Source organism: Diadema antillarum, unplaced genomic scaffold, assembly GCF_040938485.1.
Source record: "Diadema antillarum isolate AM-2024a unplaced genomic scaffold, OU_Dant_1.0 seq00001680_RagTag, whole genome shotgun sequence".
Classification (NCBI taxonomy): domain Eukaryota; kingdom Metazoa; phylum Echinodermata; class Echinoidea; order Diadematoida; family Diadematidae; genus Diadema; species Diadema antillarum.
The window spans coordinates 32569-52829 of NW_027272375.1; the positions used below are offsets into that span (position 1 = coordinate 32569).

A 20261-nucleotide genomic window follows, 5' to 3' on the forward strand; every position below is an offset into this window, starting at 1 on the left:
CTGACCAACAAGATCACCCCCTCGTTCCTAGGAGCAGAGCCTAGCTGCGGCGCTAACTTCAAATCTTTGGACAAGTTTCTGTTACGTTGAAAGTCGGAAAATCATGGCCCAGAAAAATGCTGATTTCTAGCCTTTCCTTTGATCATTTAGCTTCAAAATTTCGGCAGATGATAGACAAAACATTAGAGTACAGAATTATGCCAAAAACAGTAATACGTGTACGATTGTTTTGACCAATTTTGATGATGTGACGTCAAACTGAATTTTCTCGGCTCAACCGTCAGCGACTTTGGGATCCTTTTGTTGTAGCGGGTCACAAATATCTCCAAATCAAGTGGTACATACAATATAGTAGTTGTATAGAAATACATAGAAATACCTACATCCATAAAGCGTTGCATTGTTTGTTAGAAACCTGCAATTACAATGTTTAAATTGTCTATTTGTATTTCCTGCTCAGTTTTTAGATAAAGTTGAAACAAATGTGACATACTCCATAGTAGTAGTCATGGGACCAAATGAAATATTTTTCAAGTATCATTCTGCACAATGTGAAAAGTATGCCATGACGAAATGCTAGTTTGTACAGTGTACCTTTCCAAGAAAAACATTGAAGATTATCATGCCTTATGCCACCATGTGTTGATGGCCGGTACACAAATCCTTTGTAAAGACAGCAGATTATCATATTTTATCATCATGTACAATTGTATGTGAAAAATTAGCTTACCAGAAGATTTTTTTCAGTATTAAATGATGTTCTTTACAAATTGTGCTGTTTGCCTGTCTTACTGTGTATTGAGATTATTTCCACTTTGTAATAACTAACTATTTTATGCTGACTTATTTCAGCTCACTCCATTGGAGTTTGTGAGGAATTTGTGTTTTATGCTGTTAATACATGAAACATTGCACTAACATGATGTACACAAAATCTAAGAGGCAAGCTATCATAAACATATAAAGAGGATTTCATGTTCAGAAACTCCTTTCAGGTTTTAGGAAAGGACTCACATGCACAATCAGATCATAACCCATTATTTTTTTTTTCCAAACTTGATACTTGATTAATGCATACAATCAAAGAATTGTTAAACCAGTTGACTAACTTGTGCTGAATAAAGTCAGTAGCAATATACAAATGACGCGTGGGTCTGAGTGCATTAGTATGAATTGTATTCATAAGGTAACTATGGAATGCTATACCCATGAGGTGAAGCCAAATGGGTTTAGGCTAAATTCCATAGTTATGGAATGCATGCCATTCTTCTGATGTGCGAAAAGACACGTACATCATTTATTTTACAGAACGGTGACAAATTTTGCCTGAAATCCATTGATTTAAGCGTATTTCTTACAACTGCAAGTCTTTCTTCTTTGCTTGCCATAGATGAAACCGTGCATCAGTAATTGTAAAATGGGCTTTAGAATCTCTGCAATCTGATTGGTCAATTGTCATGCATTGATTTTTACTGTTCCACACTGAGCCATGGGCTGGTAAAATTTGAACGCATGGCATAAGTCTTGTATAGTGTAGTAGGTGTACCGGACGCATGATGGGGATCCGGAAATGGTTGTATTTCATGAATTATTAGGCCCATTTTATAACACAAATGATGCACAGGCCTATTTCGTGGATCAGTGAGAATTGGATGCTCTCGTTTAACTTTGGAACAGTCTAAAGCCCACCCACTGCACTCTTGGGTCTAAACAGTTCCACAGTTAAACTCGCACATCCAATTCTCACCAATCCACTCTGTCCTGTACATCATTTGTATAACGATGAATGAAATTTTTTATTATAGAATGGGTAGCGAGAATCCTGCGATCTGATTGGTCGAGAGCTGTGTGTTGATTTTTACTGACTGCACGCTGAGTCACAGAGGTAAACATGTTAACGCGCACTTGTAGCAAGAGTATGCGTACTTGTAACAAAGGTTCACGCACTAAGCAAGCGTTCGCACACTCAGGTTGGCCATTCGTCCAGTAAAAACTAATGCACGGCTGGCCGTGCGTCCAGTAAAAAACTGATGCATGCTCGTTTACGGCAAGCCAAAGGAAATGCATCCAATAATTTTGTCATCGGGTAACACACGATAGAAAAATGGGTTTTTGACAAGAAAATTACCCATTCTATAAATCAGATGACGCACATGTCTTTTCGTGTGTCAGTCGGAATATAGTGTGCATGCGGTAACTATGGAATTTAGCCTAAACCCACTCGGCTTCGCCTCGTGGGTTAAGCATTCCATAGTTACCTTAAGCACACAATTCCGACTGACGCACTCAGACCTGTGCGTCAGTTGTATACTGATGCATGGCTGGCCATCATAGGCCAAGTGCACAAATGTTTGTCTGTAAAAGTGGATATTTTCGTGCGGCTAATTTTTTGCGCTTGGCCGGATGAGAAGAGTTTCGCGTGTTTTTAATTCCGCGCAATCAAGACGCCAAGTACAGGAACATACGGCAAGCAAAAATATTCGCGTGCTTTTATTTTCGCGCTAGTTTCTGGTTGCGCGAAATGCGCGAAAATTTCAACACCGCGAAAATTTCCACTTTTACAGTACTTGTTATTACTGTATGAACGGCAAGCCATCTCTGGCCAACTTTTTGTTACAAGTATGTGTGACAACGTTTACTGTGTCAACTGCCAGTAATTCAGTGTGCTGCCAGGAAAGATTTGTATATAGCTCTCAACCAATAAGATTGCAGGATTCTCTGGACCCATTCTATAACAAGAATAAAGTTTGCTGCTTTACAGTGTAGATAGGGATCTCAATCTTAAGTAGAGACGAGTCTTGAAGAATTCTACTGGAAAATTATTTTGTACCCAAGCTTTCCTTTATACTTAGTTCATGATTCTCTAGTGTTCATGCACAAACTTTGTCAGGCTGACATTTCTGCATCCTAAATGTATATATTTTGATTCTAAAGAGCTTTAGCCTCCAATCACAAGAAAGAAAGTAATAGACCTATACAAGATTTTTTATTTTTTTATTTTTTAAGGGACTGTACGGTACTGGTTGCGGTGGAGATTCAGCTTGTAATATTTTGCGAGATGTTTAGAAACCACTCTGAAATGTTCAAGAGCATAGGAGAATCAAAAGTTTATTTGATGAAAATTGGTTTTGAAATGAATAATATATCTAAAAACAAAGAGATACTACAAAAGTCGTGGCCTGTCAACTTGATTAGGATCGCTTTTTTAAATATCTCGGCCATTTCAAGGCTGATTTTCATTAAAAAAAATGTTGAATCCTTGAAATTATATGGTCTTTCATACTTCATAAGAGGTTTCTCATCATCTTACCAAAACAAAAAATGTTTCAAACCTGAATCCGGACCTCAACCAGTACTGTACTGTCCCTTTAATGTACAAGACACAGAGAGTAACTCAAAATTTGACTACTGCCCTCTGGAGTTTGGCAGATGTAGTAAGTACCTTCAGGGAGAATGAAACCTAAATTGTGTACGTAAATTGTGAATTGAGGGATTTTAGCAATATCAGTAAAAAACACCAGCAAAGTTTGGGAAAAACTTGACAATCCATGCAAAACATGAATTTTTAAAGTTTCAGTGCCACTATCACTCAATGAGAAGATTACTACTGGTTTGTAACATTGGTGCAGGATGATATTTAAAAAAAAAAAAAAAAAGCAGAATTAAAAAAAAAAAGAAATTAAAGAAAAGTATGCACTTTTTTGCCTTGGTACTGAAATATGTTTATGGTATATTATGCACCCTGCTTTTTTAAAGAGATAAGTAAAGCGCTCTTTCATTGTGCTAAGAAATAGAGAATATGTTGAATTCTCTTTTATATCATCTATAGATCGTTCTGCAGTGACATGAAAAACTGTTGTAGTCTTCTCATCTAGAGGTGGTGGTACTGTAACTCAAAAATCTAAAGCTTTTGAATGGATTGTCCAATTTCCACTAAACTTTGCTAGTGTGTTGTACTGATAGTGCTGCATTCACTCAATCCACAAATTTGGGTTTCATTCTTTAAACTTTGTAAAATATCCTTCATTTGCTTTTAAAACAAATTACAGTACAATTAGAATAGGATTTTTTTTTCATATAATAAGTATCAGATAGTAGCAGTTCTTACTTTGGTACTAGTCATGAAGTTTGATAAGGAAAGATCCTTCACAAATGGAGAAAGAGAGGAAGAGAAAGAAAGAGGATGAGGATGAAGGAGAAGTAAAAACAAACATACAGCTTGTGAGATAGTACAACCTACTAATGTGAAATCATAATCTTCTCTCCTAAAAGCCATCATTATTTTTCTGCCTTTCCAGGTTTACAACTTTAAAAAAAAAATGTACAATAAGTGCTTATTTTGACACTTTTGCAATATTCCTAGCAAAGTGTTTTCTATGAACGATGATGATATATATATTCTGTTTGGAGTATTTACACAAAAGTGAACAAAGAATCAATGGTCATGACAGAACTGTGATCTCCTCATGCCAAAAATGCACATTTTACCAGAATTGAAACACATATTTATAAGAGAAAAGCAGAAATGACAGTTTGGCTTTTGGTCACACCCAGGAGATGATGGAAAACATGATATAGATTGCTCTTTGTAATTCTGCAATATACAAACTTAACCCTTTCCTTTGGCAATTCCTCTATTGCCTCCAATGTCCCCAAACGAGATTCTTTTTGGAAGTTGACAGAGAACAGACAGGTTGTAATCCGTATGTGCGAAAGAAGTAGAGTGGTACATGATGCAATGATGTATCCCCTTTCCATGGTCAACTACAGGTGCCATCGAACGAAGAAAATGTCGATCGGCGCAAGCTTTGAATAGAGCATGCACTGATGGGCTCACAAACTTTTTGTTTAACACGAAACACACACCTGAATTTGGTCAGCAAAATAAAAAATCACTGAGGGCAACCTTGATTGCCATGTACATCTTCATACGAGTTTTACAGCAAAACAAGCGCATATTGGAGATAAGGCAAATAATACTGTGATGCACATAATTTTCATACCGAAAGAAAACAGATCATTGATAGAAGAAACTCTAATCATTCTAATAAAGCCATTTTTCTGTGCAGCATAACACAAATTAATACGAATTTAGGCTACAAATGCAGGCACTCCTGTCTACAATTTTGGAACCTGGTATACCTCGTTCCCGTAAGGAATGGGTTTAATATTTGCAGTGGACTCCCGTTACAATGAAGTCCTCAGGACTGGCAGTTTTCTTTCGTTATATCAAAATTTCATTTATATAACCGAACAAATAAACAATACAAAAACATAGAGCCATTAATTTTGCGACCTGGATTTTTATTTAGTTGTAACCAGAATTTGGTAATAATCGTGTTTGTTATAATGGGAAAGCACTGTAGTTCTTTTTTGGGTGTCTACAATGACTAAGAGTGATTCAATGACAATTCTGCTAGATTTCTAGGTCGTTTTCTACTGAGCAATAAAACTTGTACTCAAGACAGACACAAAATTAGAGAAGCAAATCTTAGGTGGATGAATAACCTATTTCCCTCCTGTACTTGTGATATCACAGGGGAAGGACCAAAGGATGAAAACAGGTGGCACAGTTCATCTACTTCTCTCAGCTGTTTCACGTTTCCACCTGTATTGTGTGTATTGATGTATGTGACCCATATTTATTAACATGCGACTGCTAACTTAATATGCATCATGCTTTTTCTGCATCTTGAGCACCAGGTTGGATCTAAAAAGGGTGGGGCCTCCCATTTCTTCTTGATCCACTAGAATTTGTGGTTGGTTGGTTTACCACCCACGTACAATCTGTCATGTCTAGTTATATGTTACATTTCACATTTCTCTTCTTCATGACTTATTTCTGCAATCTGTGCCTCTAGCTTATTACTTTCTGATCTATACACACTTGACTCAATGTGAAGTTGATTTCCAGTAAGTTCAACAAAGCCCATTCCACCATCCAAATCTGATATTTTATGATTTATGCATTGTTTCTATTTTGTCTCTTCCTCTGCCTAGTTCATAGTGCTCCCAAAAGCAGCATTTGCACATTTTCTGGTAGCTTATTACCATGGGACCAGCAATGCAAGGCCTAGCCATCACGAGCAACTACTATTAAAAACAATTTACACAGTGCAAAGAATAGAGGCAAGAATAGAGGGTAATTTATTTTTCATTGATCCACAAAGTCTCTCTTAACCTCTGCTGAAATGTGATGCTGTACCACAGCATTGTTATAGCATGGATTCAGACTAATCATTCAAAAAAATAAAGAAAGAAAATAGTGTAAGATCTAAAACCAGGAACACTCAACCAAGCAGCATTACTTGTTTGGAACAAAAGCTCCCTCCATTGACGTTAAATGTGTATGCACAATTTCCTTATCCCTTTCTGAATGTTGTTCAGATTTTTCAGTAATGTATTTACAGCTTCATGTTAAAATCAGTATTGGCAATAAAGTGTCTTTGACATAATGGGTTTTATTTTCACTCAACTCTCATCCCTTATTCACTTCCTCACAAAATCACATAAATACCAGAGTTTTTTTTTTTTTTACTTGCATTTTATTTCCAAGATGAGAGAATGATAATGAATCATGAAGGCTACAAGCGATGAGCAAGACCATTACAAACAGCTAAAATTTGTTGAAATTCCTTTGAAAATGAACAAATAACAATCGTTTCAAAACATGAATCAATGCCTTACATAAAAGCCTACGAAGAATTAACACACAAATTACAGTATACATTTGCAGTAAATTGTAAAATTGAACATGAATGGGTTTAAACTTAGTTTGTATACATGAACATTCTAGTTCACTCTTAACCTTACAGGTGGCATTTTCACAATATTGTACCACAGTCTACTCTTAGAAAATTCAGACAGGTTGTGTATCAAGAGTTTGACATTGACAAAATTTGAAGTTAATTTGTGACACAATATACTGATACAAGAGGTCATGTATGTTCGGTTGGTGTGATGGATAGGACACTTTAAACATCAGAAAATCCACAGAGAATACAAGTAGCTTGAATTATCTCATTGTGCTAAACAGTGAACAAGCAGTTATTTCTCTTGAATACATAGGCAGTGATATTTGCAGGCTTGTCTGTTGTTTTGTTTTGTTGTTTTCCATGGGGGGGTTGCAGCCAAGGAAAGTTTTCTCCCCAGCCTCACGGATTTCAGTTTTGTGAATTATCCACAAAGTGCAGAGATTGAATTACGTGCACACACAGAATTAATCTCATGCTCCAAGTCTCTTGATACACACCCTGTACCCTATTTTCTAAGGTAAATGGTAAAGTACTAAATTGCATACAATAAAATCCAAAAACTTTTCAAATAAAGAAGCCAAGAAAATTGGCACAAACAATCTTTGGTATCAATGTCCCACCAGACAGAGTGGTGCATTGTATCGGCAGCAATCAGCTCATTACTTATTGTCCTATATATCTTTAGGAACCATAACGCTTAGGTCTTGGCATTCATTTCTGGTATTTCTTTGGTATTGCAGATACAAGAAAGAAAAAAACATAATACTTTTTGGTATATGCATGTATAGTTTTTAGTGCTGTTTGTAGAGGAAGGAAACATGTTTGTGACACAACCAATCAGAAAGCACCTTTCAGCCTTAGCAGCTCTCATGGAATGTAAACACAAGCTTGATTGGCATGCTCTAACACTCAATCATCCAATCACTTTCCACCTTCCTTCAACAGGTGGCTATACAGCTACTGCATTTTCCATGCATTTTCCATTGGCTAGGCCATATCTGTTCCAACTATGATCAACCAATCAAATCCCTCTACACATGCCTTGGAGGCTGAACATAACAGGCTGCTGCCAATTGGGTATCTAACTATGTATTCAAGGCCTGCTGACCAATTATAGTCAATTTCTCTCAAACTTTGATGATTGGGCATTTCCAGACTGATGATCAGGACTAATTTACTTTTTTTTTTGTTCTTTTAAAGTTGCTGTACAAAACGTACAAAAATACTTCCTGAGGAATCCAAAGTTCCTTTGGTCATGGTGTTTTCATGGGGCAATGGCTTGCCGCTACAATACAAAATAAACAATACAAGAAGTTCTTGGAACTTGTGAAATAAAATAAAAATATTTCTGTAGTTGGCCTGAGAGACCATACTGTACCATATAAATCCCAGGTCTTTGAGTGCAAGGACAATAAATGTTCCATCTAATTATGTCATGAAAGCCTAAATTTACACAAATTTCAATGAAGGCAACAAATAGTTACACACTTTGGTACATCACTAATAAAGGCCTGGGATTTATATAATTTGTGTGTTTAAAACTTCTATAAATGTACACATATATAACAACTTTTTCTTTTCATAAAGCTTACAAGTTGGAGCAACAGCTGTCCAAATTTGGAGCTCACCATAACTTCTTACACTACATTTAGCTAACAAACTATCAAAGTGACCTAGAATGTAATGAAAATCAATGATGCATGTAAACAGTTTACTTTTCAAGTTGCAAACATATAATAGAGCAGTGAGTTGGCTTGGATGAGATGTTTGAAATGATTTTGATGTCAGTAAAGCTCACAGTAATTCCAAAAGTGAATGTTCAGAATTAAGTACATGTTTAACTTGATACAATCAGGGCAAATATATTTCTCACTCTTCTATCTCATATTCTTTGTCTGTTTTGCTTGTTTGGTGGGGTGGAAGGGAATAGAATTGGTCAGATAAGAAAAATGACGAACCACTGGCCTACATGGACCATCTTTTAAAATGTTACAAATCGTAGGCATTATAGTATTTCAGCAGGCTCAGATTTGTTTATATGCTTTGAAGTCGAAATGCCTCAATGCAGACAAGCTTCAGTCAAAGAGCATATTCCAGACAAATCGGGTTCTGCAGAACTGCTGAAACAAAAGGTCTTTCTTTGAAAGAACATTGCAGGATTAGGAACAAGTAATAAAGAGTGTTCTTCAACAAAACTGTCAAGACATTTTGCTCCATGCACATTCTCAACAGTTATGTGTGAACAGTTTGAAACACTGAGGATTCAACGCTTTCTAACAGAGTTGTAAAAGTTAACAAATATGGTGCCTTCGGAGTTATGAAACTTCAATTTGACACTGATAAAAACACATTGCACAATGCACACTATGGCAACTCCTTTTGGGTAATCTGGCAACACCCAATCTCTAAAGTTGCAACAGGTGTTGGGTTCACACCAGTACAGGAGATAGTCTGTACTTAGTATGTCAAGTACAGGAGATACTCTGAACCCACTAGGTCAGTATTCTTTAAGGCATTTACATCTGATCTCAACAGACATATCTATAAAAGGCACATATGTAAAACAGATATTTTTCTTATCATGCTCAATATCCTCAGAAACATTCCTTCCAAACATGGCCAAATGAATATCCACTTATTTTCAGTATTTTATGACTACATTTTGCTCCCTTATCTTTGTCCAATTTGAAGTTTCACACAAAGAGGCAAGATGTGACAAAAAGACTGACATTTGGGTTTCAAGTGCTGTACCATCTACAGTTTGTTGTACACAATACTTTCTTAGCATCTGCCGTGACAGACTATGGAAATTGTTAGTTTTTGACGAGTGGACATCCACTGATTTTAAAACGTGGCCTACCATACATCTTTCCTACAACATAATTATTAATGAATAGTAACATGTCATGAACTGGATTTAAAAATTTTCAATTTGATCTACAAATTGAAACTCTTGATAAATGCAAAACACCACACTTGATAAGTACAGAATGATGGAATGACGGAACTATTCTCAACTATCTACATGTGCATGATAAATGGCATAAATTTCTGAACTTGAATACGGATATATTATGAAGCTATCAATATTGTCAACATGAATAAAAATGTCTTATTAATCTAACAAGAAACAGCAAACAATAAGCTATCCATAAAGTGATGCAAAATCAATTTTACTGAAACATTAAGTTGTATTATCAATGCTTCAAACAGGGTTTATCCACATCTTACTGCACACATTCAACACTTCACTGATTCGCCTTAAATAGAGGAAAAATAGTATGAATCAACAGTTTTTATAGAAGTGAAGAATCTGTTTAAATTACACCAAAATAAGCGTAAATCTTCATAATATAAATTGTCAGTACATTCCTTTTTTTTAAAAAACTTTTCTAACATTTACACCCCTGTCACTGCATCTTCCAATAAAATCAAGGGGAAAAATAGTGTTTCATGAAGAAAACTGCTACTTTATTAGTTTCAATGATGATGAAGTCTTGGAAGTGGTGACAGATAAACAGTACAAGTACTTAACTGAAAATCGTGTTATTTCCTTTGACAATATCTAATTATATTAATATGAAAAGAAAAATGAAAATGTAAACATATCTTAGAATGTGAAAGTGGAAACAGGAGGTGGTCCTTTGAGTAAACACTGGATGAGTGGTGAATATCTACTTATCAAGCCTTTTGAAACACAGATAGTTCATCAAAGACCGAGAATAAAGTTTGCACAGTTCCCTCCCCAAGAACTACAAACTGTCTAGGTAAAATGCCAGGAAGTGTAAAACCTACTTTGTAAGCACACAGTCATGGAGATGAAGATGTGTAAGAGTATTTGACAGGTGGTATTGACTCTGAGACAGCAGCATTGCAAACTCCATCATTGAGACTTTAGATGAGGTACAGTCTTACAGACGTAAAATCAAAGATACTGCAGCTTCTTCATGAGATGAAGAATTTGGATTGAAGAGAAATGCGCAATTCATTTTGCAATCCTCATATTGACGATAAAGTGATAGTGAAAGTAGAACTCACTGCTGATTGGCAAGTGCTATACCACAGAGATCAGCAACCTCACTCAGTGCTTTTTTTTCTGAACAAGACCACAACTGAAGCTTGGAAAATGAAAGACAGTTTAATTGTTCCAAAATCACTGAAAGTACTGAAAGACACATTAAGAAAGACAATCACTTCCTATCAATCCATATAACAATGGCTGCACAACTCTCTAAAGGCAGTAAACTTAGAAGTGTTACATTCTTTGTTGCACTGGAAAAAAAAAAGTATATTTTATTTGTCACATTATTTCATAGGGTCTTCATCACATTATTCCTACAAAAAAAAAGTCATATCACTTCTACACACCTGTCACAAGACATAAATGTTCCAAAATTGCCAATAATGGCAGTAGTTTGTATGAATGACAATGGATCTAAATGATTTTACTTCTTTGGCACCTTGAGAAGTCATATATCCACAGATCAAATAAACCTTTTTCCTCCATTTCATATGTAGTCTTAACCAATGATAAAAGTATGTATGATTAAATGAGTTAATTGAAATGAATAAAAGTCAAACAATAGAAAATTTCCTTGTGCTTGTCTTCCAACAAGAAAATATGAAACGCTTCAACATAAGAATATTCTATCATGGTAGCTACTCCTAAAGAGAAAAAAAAAAAATCAAGAGAGAAAAGACCAATTACTGCATTCTTTGTCAGGAATAGGATGCGTAGAGCCAACTCTTGTCCATTTATGAGCGATTTCAAAGTGTCAATGGTTCCTCAGCCCTGGTAGACTTGGTAAATGTCCCCTGGTCCGTGAGTGTAGGCTCCCTGCTGGTGATAGCCAGACTGGTAGGGATTGCTGGAGCTGCCGTGGCCATCACCACCTGTCACACAAAAATAGGGGAGGACAGATTAGACACCAGTGGAACTAGAATAACTAAACAAATCCCTCTCTCCTTTTCAGCACAAAGGAAAGAGAAGTTGCATACTTGAGCGTATATAGGTTATTAAACTGTGTCAAGATTTTTAACAGATATCAGTTATTTTGTCAATGCAGATTACATGATACAGTCAATTCACCAAAGCGGATTTGATAAAACTCATTACACAAAGCTGATGTGAGAATCTGATTAAACATGCTAATTAACACTCTTCATCAAAGGATGGAGCAATCCCTCCAGACATGCAGCAAACTGAATTAATGCTCTTTTCCTATCCAATGACATGAGAGCATATAAACTAACACGCTCATCCCCCTTTAAAAAAAAAATCAAAAATCAAAAAATCAAATAGACACACACATACAAGCACATACATGTCCCTATGTGTACATTAAAAATATGAAGCTTGAAGTTAGACTTTATACACTTATTTAGCCCTTTCTGTAGTCTCTAATAGCTATGAAGGCATTGGTTTTAGATGCTCTTATAACATACAGGCTGCAGGGGTTTGATTTAACCCAGGCCTGTAAATATTCAACACAAACTTTGGCTATCACTTCAAGCACTATGGGTGGAGTCACTACAGTGATAAGTGAAAACGTCCAAAGTTATTACGGTGTACCATATACCCGAGGCTAGTCGTAATTAAAAACACACAAGGTAATTGTTGATCATTCACGCTGTCTGTGAATCAAAGAGTATAAGAGCTATGCTCTAAAGATGCAAGAACAAAGTCAGCTTCTATTTGTGAGCATTTCTGTCAGTCCATCTTGAATTACAAGTTTAACAGTGATTGTCTTGTCAAGTTTCATGACAGATACAACTCAGTTATTGCCCTTTTAAATGCATCCTTTTACATTTGACACTTGATGTAGTTTACCCATGTGACATACAGTGTACAAATACATTTTTGTGATGCTAATTTTTGTAGAGAATTAAACTGTACCATTTGTCTTTGTCATAAAAACTTTAGAAAAGGCTTTACTCTAATTATAAATGTAGTCCTTCGATGAAAAATCAGCAGTATGAATTTTGAACCCGTTTTGGAAATCAAATTGTAATTTTTTTCACTGTTGAAACATCCAAACATAAGGATAGACACAATATGATGAAATATATTCATATGTTTTGCCGACACATACTTCAAGGGCTTGTGTTAATAGAATAGCAAGGAAAATTATGAATTAAAAGAATGAGGAGTTTTAAATGATTTTTGTTTGTTATAATGCTCATGCATCTCATATGAGTAGCAATCGATCATTACTAGTTTTATAAAGTTAAGGCACTGATAATGACAGAATAGTCAGATGAAGACTACAGAGATAATGACAGCATTCAGTAATCTATATCTTACTCAAGCAGGTATGGTAGGATGCAGAGAAAAAGAAAATATGGATAAAGGTAATAAATGAAAGTAACCATATGATACGACAGAAGCAGCGCTGAAAATTCCTACCTGCACTAACTACTAGGCCACTAGATGTGATAGGATATGAGCTATGGGATGGGCCAGTTTGATGAGGGTGGATGGAGGCAGTGTATGCAGAAGGGGAATGGGAGGGGCTGTCTTGGCTCTCTGATTGGTCCTCATCACCTACATATGCAAATGAGCAAAGGCAAAGGAGAGGAAGCAAATATGTGCCAGCATAGGAGCATTGTGAGTCCAAAGAAAACAATGAAGAACGATAAATACATGTGAAATGGCATCAGATGTACATCACTCATGAAAGATTGTGATTTCACATTTTGCATGAAACCATTTCCAGTTTTCATTTGTTGATGAAATGAACACACTAATTCTCAGGATGATTTAAGCATCATGCAAAGATGAACTGGTATGTGAAGAAAATTGTCAAATGCCCTCTTATCAGCATACAAGTGGTAAAGCTTGCTCACACTATGGTAATTGAATTTAGCACAGTATTTTCACATTGCTTTATTGATAAACATATGAAATACTTTGCAGTGATAAAAGGTAGCATGCAGGAGACAATCTTCAGCCAATCTGAGAATGACATCGATGACAAACTGAACTAGCTGGATGTAGGGAAGACTTTCTCTCCCTTTGTATTGAGTTGACATGGAATTCACTCACACACACACACACACACACACACATTTAATATATTGCAAGGAAATTGGAAAGTAATGGAATACTGAGTAGATATGACAGAACTACAATATGACATGGGGTTGAAATAAAGATATTACCATGTTCAACCCTTACTGTGCTTTGTTTGCTGATTGGAGTGCTTTCTTCACACCATGGCCTGGGTGTCTGGAAACTGATTGTCAATGCACAGAGATTACCGAATTCCCCTAATGCTAATCACCATGTCTTTTCTCTCAGACTGAGACATTTTGCTTCATGTGAGTGGGTTTGCTAGCTACAGTGTAGTCTACACCAGACTGAGATATCTTCCTTCATGTGAGTGGGTTTGATAGCTAGTCTACACCAGACTGAGATATCTTCCTTCATGTGAGTGGGTTTGATAGCTAGTCTACACCAGACTGAGATATCTTCCTTCATGTGAGTGGGTTTGATAGCTAGTCTACACCAGACTGAGATATCTTCCTTCATGTGAGTGGGTTTGATAGCTAGTCTACACCAGACTGAGATATCTTCCTTCATGTGAGTGGGTTTGCTAGCTAGTCTACACCAGACTGAGATATCTTCCTTCATGTGAGTGGGTTTGCTAGCTAGTCTACACCAGACTGAGATATCTTCCTTCATTTGAGTAGGTTTGCAAGCTAGTCTACACCTAAGTCAAGTTGGGATGGATTAATGAATGTTGATGAGACAGTTTGAGAAGTTTAGTTAAATGCCTGGACACAGAAAGGATTAAAGAGGAGATAGTTTGAGGGCTTAGAGTGAATGGTCAGACACACTGCAATGTGAACTGGTACATCTTATTTTCCCTTCAGTAAATGGTAACAGCTAAGTTATCATTTGCCAATTCCAGAGGGTACTTTACAGGGTACAGAGCCAACATTTGTACACATTCTCATAACAGCCAACCACAAGGCAACTTTATCACATTGTAACATGCTTTTAACCCAGAGATAGGATACATGCATTGATATCCAAATATACATGAGTAGATTGATTTTGTTTTTTCTTTATCTCCATGCCATGAGAAAAGGCTGTAGTATGGTTTATAGCTAATAATAGCCAATAAAACATGACCAGCAGTGGTGGAGAGTGGGTGGTGTGATACCATGCTTCTCCAGGGCAGTCAGACATAGTGACTGCCTCTCATATATTAACTATCAATTTCTGTGACAATAGATAAGAGGATGGACCTTGATGTAGGTAAACATTGTAATCACTCATGGCTCTTGTTGCAACAGTCTTGTGGACAAACCATTCTTTAGGCACATGATTAAAACTGATTTGTTCAATGACACATGCATCTCAAAGTCAATTACATCCTGTGTTTACACAGTCCTGTTTGCAGGGAATATTCTCAAAGCTCAGTAAGTGAACCCTGAAGCCTCCCATGGCCCTTACAAACTTGCTGAGTTCTCTGACAAACTTTTTTTTTTTTTTTGGGGGGGGGGGGGGGAGCATCGTCAAGTTTAACTTTGTGGCAATTATCCTTTTACAAGTTCCTTTGATAGATATGAAAATATATAAATTACACTAATATAAACTGAAATTTCATGACTGATGATGATGAATGATGATGAAACAGCATTTACATAGCGCCATTTATCTGTAAAACATTCAAAGGCGCCCAGCTCCCACAATGTGTTGCACATCATTCACATAGTTGCTGGAACAGGTAAGATAGATTGACAATCTATTCTTCTATGAATAGACAGTCTCATCCAATCTGGAAGATCTATATGAAATGAATAAAATGAACGAAAAATAAAATGCTCTTCGCAATAAAAAAAGGCTAAGATGGCTTCAGATGCACAGACAGGATATTAAGCACCATTTCTCTGTTGTGATCCTGAGCACCATGCAGTGAAGTTACCCTCTTAATTCTGAGCAATAAACAATATTTTCCTGAACCATTATCTCCAAATGTTTACATTTCTCTCTTTAAATATTGTGAAATGAAAGGGAAATTGCCCAAGGTGGGTGTGATACAATGGCTGCACTGCCGTATAATGATTGCATAGCAAAATACAGTCAACCTCGCCCAAGTCAAATCCAAAGGGATCTAAGGAAATCTTTTGACTTACATGAAGTTTGGCTTACACAATAGCATCAGCACTTGTTTCTATTCATAGTAGAATTTTTCTTTGACTTGGCCAATTCAATTACTTGTGCAAGATTGATTAAAAGGACTGACGGACTACATGACTTCGTAGCGATTCACTGGTCATACAACCTAGCAACTAGAAGTGTGACATCACCAGCCTTGCCAGTTTTAGTCATGTGACTATGTCGCAAATGCCAGTCGTGAGGATTTAACATGTCAAATTTTCATGTCTGATAGTGGACTTTCAGCCAATCATGCTACAGTATATGTACTGACTCCAGTACAGTTGCAAGCCTTGCTACCGAGTACTACGTGGTCTGTATGTAAAGTGTGCAGGACGATTCGGTCGACTGGTCATATGACACTGTTTGCCTCTAGATTCATGCGACTGGTCAGATAGTGTAGTGTGCAGCGAGCTTCTGGCGAGGTTGACTATATTTAACCCTTTGGCTATGCACTTATACCTCCTTGACACCCATGGTACCATGTCACTGAGTTGGTTAAGAAAAGGTCCTTGGGTTTTTGAGTCTTACCCCTTACCTATGATTGGAAGCATTGGTCAAAGATAAAATGAAGTTGCTATTAATCAGTGTGATACACTCATATTAACTCTGATGTGATAAGAAATGATAACAGGTTGATGAAGAGAAATGCCGATGTCATGACCTAGTGGAATCTGCTATCAGCTGGGTCAATGTTTTATGCAAGTCTTGGTACATGTGGATGTTTACTTATGACCTATCATCCAAAAAGTATTTTCAAGTGTTCCAGTGAACACATTAACACAAACACACTTTGCTGCTTTCTTTGTTCAGTCACAAGTGTATAGACATTGTTACAGGACATCACACTTACACTGTACAGTTTCCTTCACACACAGGACAAATGAAAGCTTTTTTTTTTTTTTCATTTACAGTAACAAAACAGAACAGCATTTCTATGTGACATGAATTGAGGGCAGCATCTGCCACACATAGCCTGCATATGTGACCGTGCACCTCAAACGAACATAAAGTCGCACACACTGATTTTGCGTGAGGACTAAAAATAAGTGAAATGGGTCAACCTAGCCGACCTTGACTTTTTCATATTTTCTGAAAGAGCGGGTTTTCTTTTACATTATGCTAAAATTTGGTATCATAAAACGGGCAGGAAAGTGTGTTTTTTTAGCAGTTTATCTCGAACATTTTTGGTAGAATAGTGTGATTAGGTGTGTCTTTAGAATCCCTTTTTCATTTCTGAAAAACCTTGTCCACACTCTTCATTTTCAACTCTAATAACTTTTAAAAGGATAGTGCTACTGCTTTGAAAGTTGGCATTAGTTATGGACAAAATGTGTTAATGAGGCATGCTTAATTTCAGTTTAATCTAAAAATCCCTTCATTGTTGTTACTCTGGTGGTTTACTTCCTGTTTTTTGTCCCATTCATCGCACAGCCAGCACGGTTTGGTAAAGATTAAGCGCTTGAATAGACACTGTACTTCAGAGCCTCTTTTCTCGGTTCACACTTTTCCTGAGTTTGTGCTTTCTTTCCAATATTTAGATGGGTTAGGAGAGTCCATTTGGTTTGAGTTATACATCATTTTAAAGCTTAAAGTCTGCTCTTTCAGAATGTGGTCTTAGCTAAAAATTCATGTCTGGCGACTTTTTGTTTGTTTTGAGGTGCAGGGTCACATATAGGTTTATCCAAAGCACAGGGAGTTTTGCACGTCTAGGATGATATCTATTCATTTTATGAAAGTCTGTATGTATCTCTCCTATACAAAATTGGCAAAGGATCATTTTATCTATCATATAATCTGTTTGCTTTTTCTCTAAAAATCATCCCAGGAAAATTCCAATTGGAAAGTTTGTGAAAAATTGTCAAAAGGAGTAATGCACTTCTGCACAACTGTTCTCATACTATCGCATTAACTGCATGTTTGTGAGAGTAGAGCTTGTCCTTTGAAATGAATGATGCTTTGTAGCACCAATGCCATTTTATTTGAGTCGGAAAATATCTGATGTCATGGCATCCTTTCATATCCACATCCCAAGACTGAGGACACGAGTCCAGGTATGATCTTCATATGCATCAAAATTCAAACTGTGGAAATCAGAAATTAAAACCTTGGTTAAATTGATTTTCTTTTTCTTTTTTTTTGGGGGGGGGGGGGATTGGAAGTATGGATGACATTTACAGTGAAATCTACAAGTATCCTACACAGTGCAATATATGCTTTAAAGGAAACCTGTTGTATGATAATATTTGGGACTGGTTTAAGAAGAGTGATCTCCTCGAAGTATCTGACAGGGATCATTGCTTTGAATGTTTCTTAATTTCTGCTCAAGGAATACCTGGCAGTAGGATTTGATACAAAACATTCCTTTTCAGGATATCTATAAGCATTGTTGTTCACTGCAATTTGGCATATGACCTGGCAACTGTGAACAAATCATAAATTCTATAGCGGAATCTAAGTGATTCTGATCAGTGATTCTCATCTGGTGATGGTGGGTCTACTACACGTGAATGACGCACAACTCCAATGGCTTCATTCATAGTGGATGAAGCAACCTCCACCCACTGCTAGCCTCTGCACCTGGTGCCAGACTAGTAGTAGGCCCTGGATGCTGGCTGACTGCTGCCTTCAAGACATGTTATACTCGACCTATAGACGACACATAAGTTGATGGAGCGATGTACAGGTACCTCTTACCATCGACTGGTACCCCCAGGGATGCCAGCATGCATTCAGCTGCAAAGTTCTTGGCTTGCTCCGGTGTCTGGCAAAGTTTCTGTGGTGTCATTCCATCCGGGTAATTGCTAGTCAGAGCTGGGATTGTCACCTGAACAAAAAAATGAGGGTAAAATAAAACGTTTAAAAAAGTAATCTTTACAATTATTTGACCAAGAGTATAAAATCAGTAAAACCAGACACATATTATCAATTTCATTTCATTTGCTTTTATTTTCACAATTGCAATGCACAGGTACAGAAGATATTAACTGCATTTATTTCCCATTGCTAGCAAGTTTCATTCTAACAGCAAAATTCTGCATGTACTTGCTTGAGAAGTAAGGATCAATGTCCTTTTCCATGACTTGACTTATTACTTCAGAACATTCCTTCAACCACAAGAAATACCAGTACAAAATATTTCTCCCCATTTATACACTATATTTGAGCAATTCATTGTAACTCAGACTTTATATTGCTGAGCTTGAGCTTGACTGATGTCTCAATATTGAAATTAGGCAATGAGAAGTTGACAGTCTTGAATTTGAACACACACACACACACACACACACAAAAAAATACCCTTACAGAAACATTCACAAAAACTCATCACAAACATGCACGCAGTACAGATTTCCTTTTGTGACAGTATCTACAAAATTTGATGTCACATAATTAAGCATTGAGCCAAATGAAACGTTCAGTCTATAAGCCAACTCCACTATGCTTATTCAGTCAAGATCCTTGAGGTAAGATGTTCTGCAACATACAAAATTGTTGCAATGATAAACACAAATTTGTAATTGTTCCCAGTAATTTTCTGTGCTCAGAATGCTTCTTTACAGTATCATGCTCCACACATCTCCCATGGAGAAACACACAGACATTCTTTCATAAATTCATCATTAATCAACGCAATACAAGAACTAGGTGGATATTGTGCAAAATCCGAGTTTCAGATTCTCATGAGTGAGAAAGGGGAGGACAGCTAAATGCCTAGAAGTGTAACACAAACTGCTGAAGAATACTTGATGACCAAGCTGCAGCCATCTTTGTTGAGAGGGGCTTACCCACCTTGTAGACAAAGAGCTGGACATCACTGTTGGTACGATGGGAGAGGAGAGTAAACTGGGGAAGTCCCCAATTATTCTTATTGCACAGTTCCTCCAGAACCTGGATGAACCAAGATGAAAGACATGCAGAAAAAAAAGTCCTCATACCACTCCTCAATAGTGGCTAAAATTACTTGCAAGAAATGGGACAAAAAAACCCAAATTGTATGTACCTGTGGAATGACAGCCCTTATTTCAGAAAAAAAAAAAGCTCTTGTGAAGGAACATTCACCTTGTCACTAAACCAGTCTTTGGTAACTCTATTGGGAGAAAAACAACACTTGCACTTTCTGAAAACATTATGTGTCAGCAAAAATCTTGAAATAAAGGAACAAAAATATGTTAATAATCTAGTGAAGTGTATTACAATGATGGGGTGAATTCCTCAGAAATATTTACTCTATCTGAAGCTGGACACAGCTTCCTTTTAGCCAAAGCCAAAGTATCAGCATAATTATACTGACAAACATATCTCATTTAAAAAAATACCAGGTACTTTTGTTTAGCCAC

At 36.7% G+C, this 20261-nt stretch overlaps 1 protein-coding gene across 2 annotated transcripts in view; it reads right to left on the reverse strand.

Annotated features, from left to right (window-relative positions):
- Positions 1–7124: 7124 nt before the first annotated feature.
- The window catches only part of LOC139711654 (APOBEC1 complementation factor-like), a 39775-nt gene continuing 26638 nt past the window's right edge, over positions 7125–20261 (reverse strand). The window contains exons 6-8 of one of the 2 annotated variants that reach the window (XM_071623515.1): positions 19714–19812; positions 18619–18748; positions 7125–11648 (exon numbers count right to left, since the gene is read on the reverse strand). In XM_071623515.1, the coding sequence (XP_071479616.1) occupies positions 11542–11648; positions 18619–18748; positions 19714–19812 (336 nt within the window). In that variant the 3' untranslated portion in view covers positions 7125–11541. Of the gene's footprint in view, positions 11649–18611; positions 18749–19713; positions 19813–20261 lie in introns of both variants that reach the window. The other variant, XM_071623516.1, reaches the window with a different exon arrangement.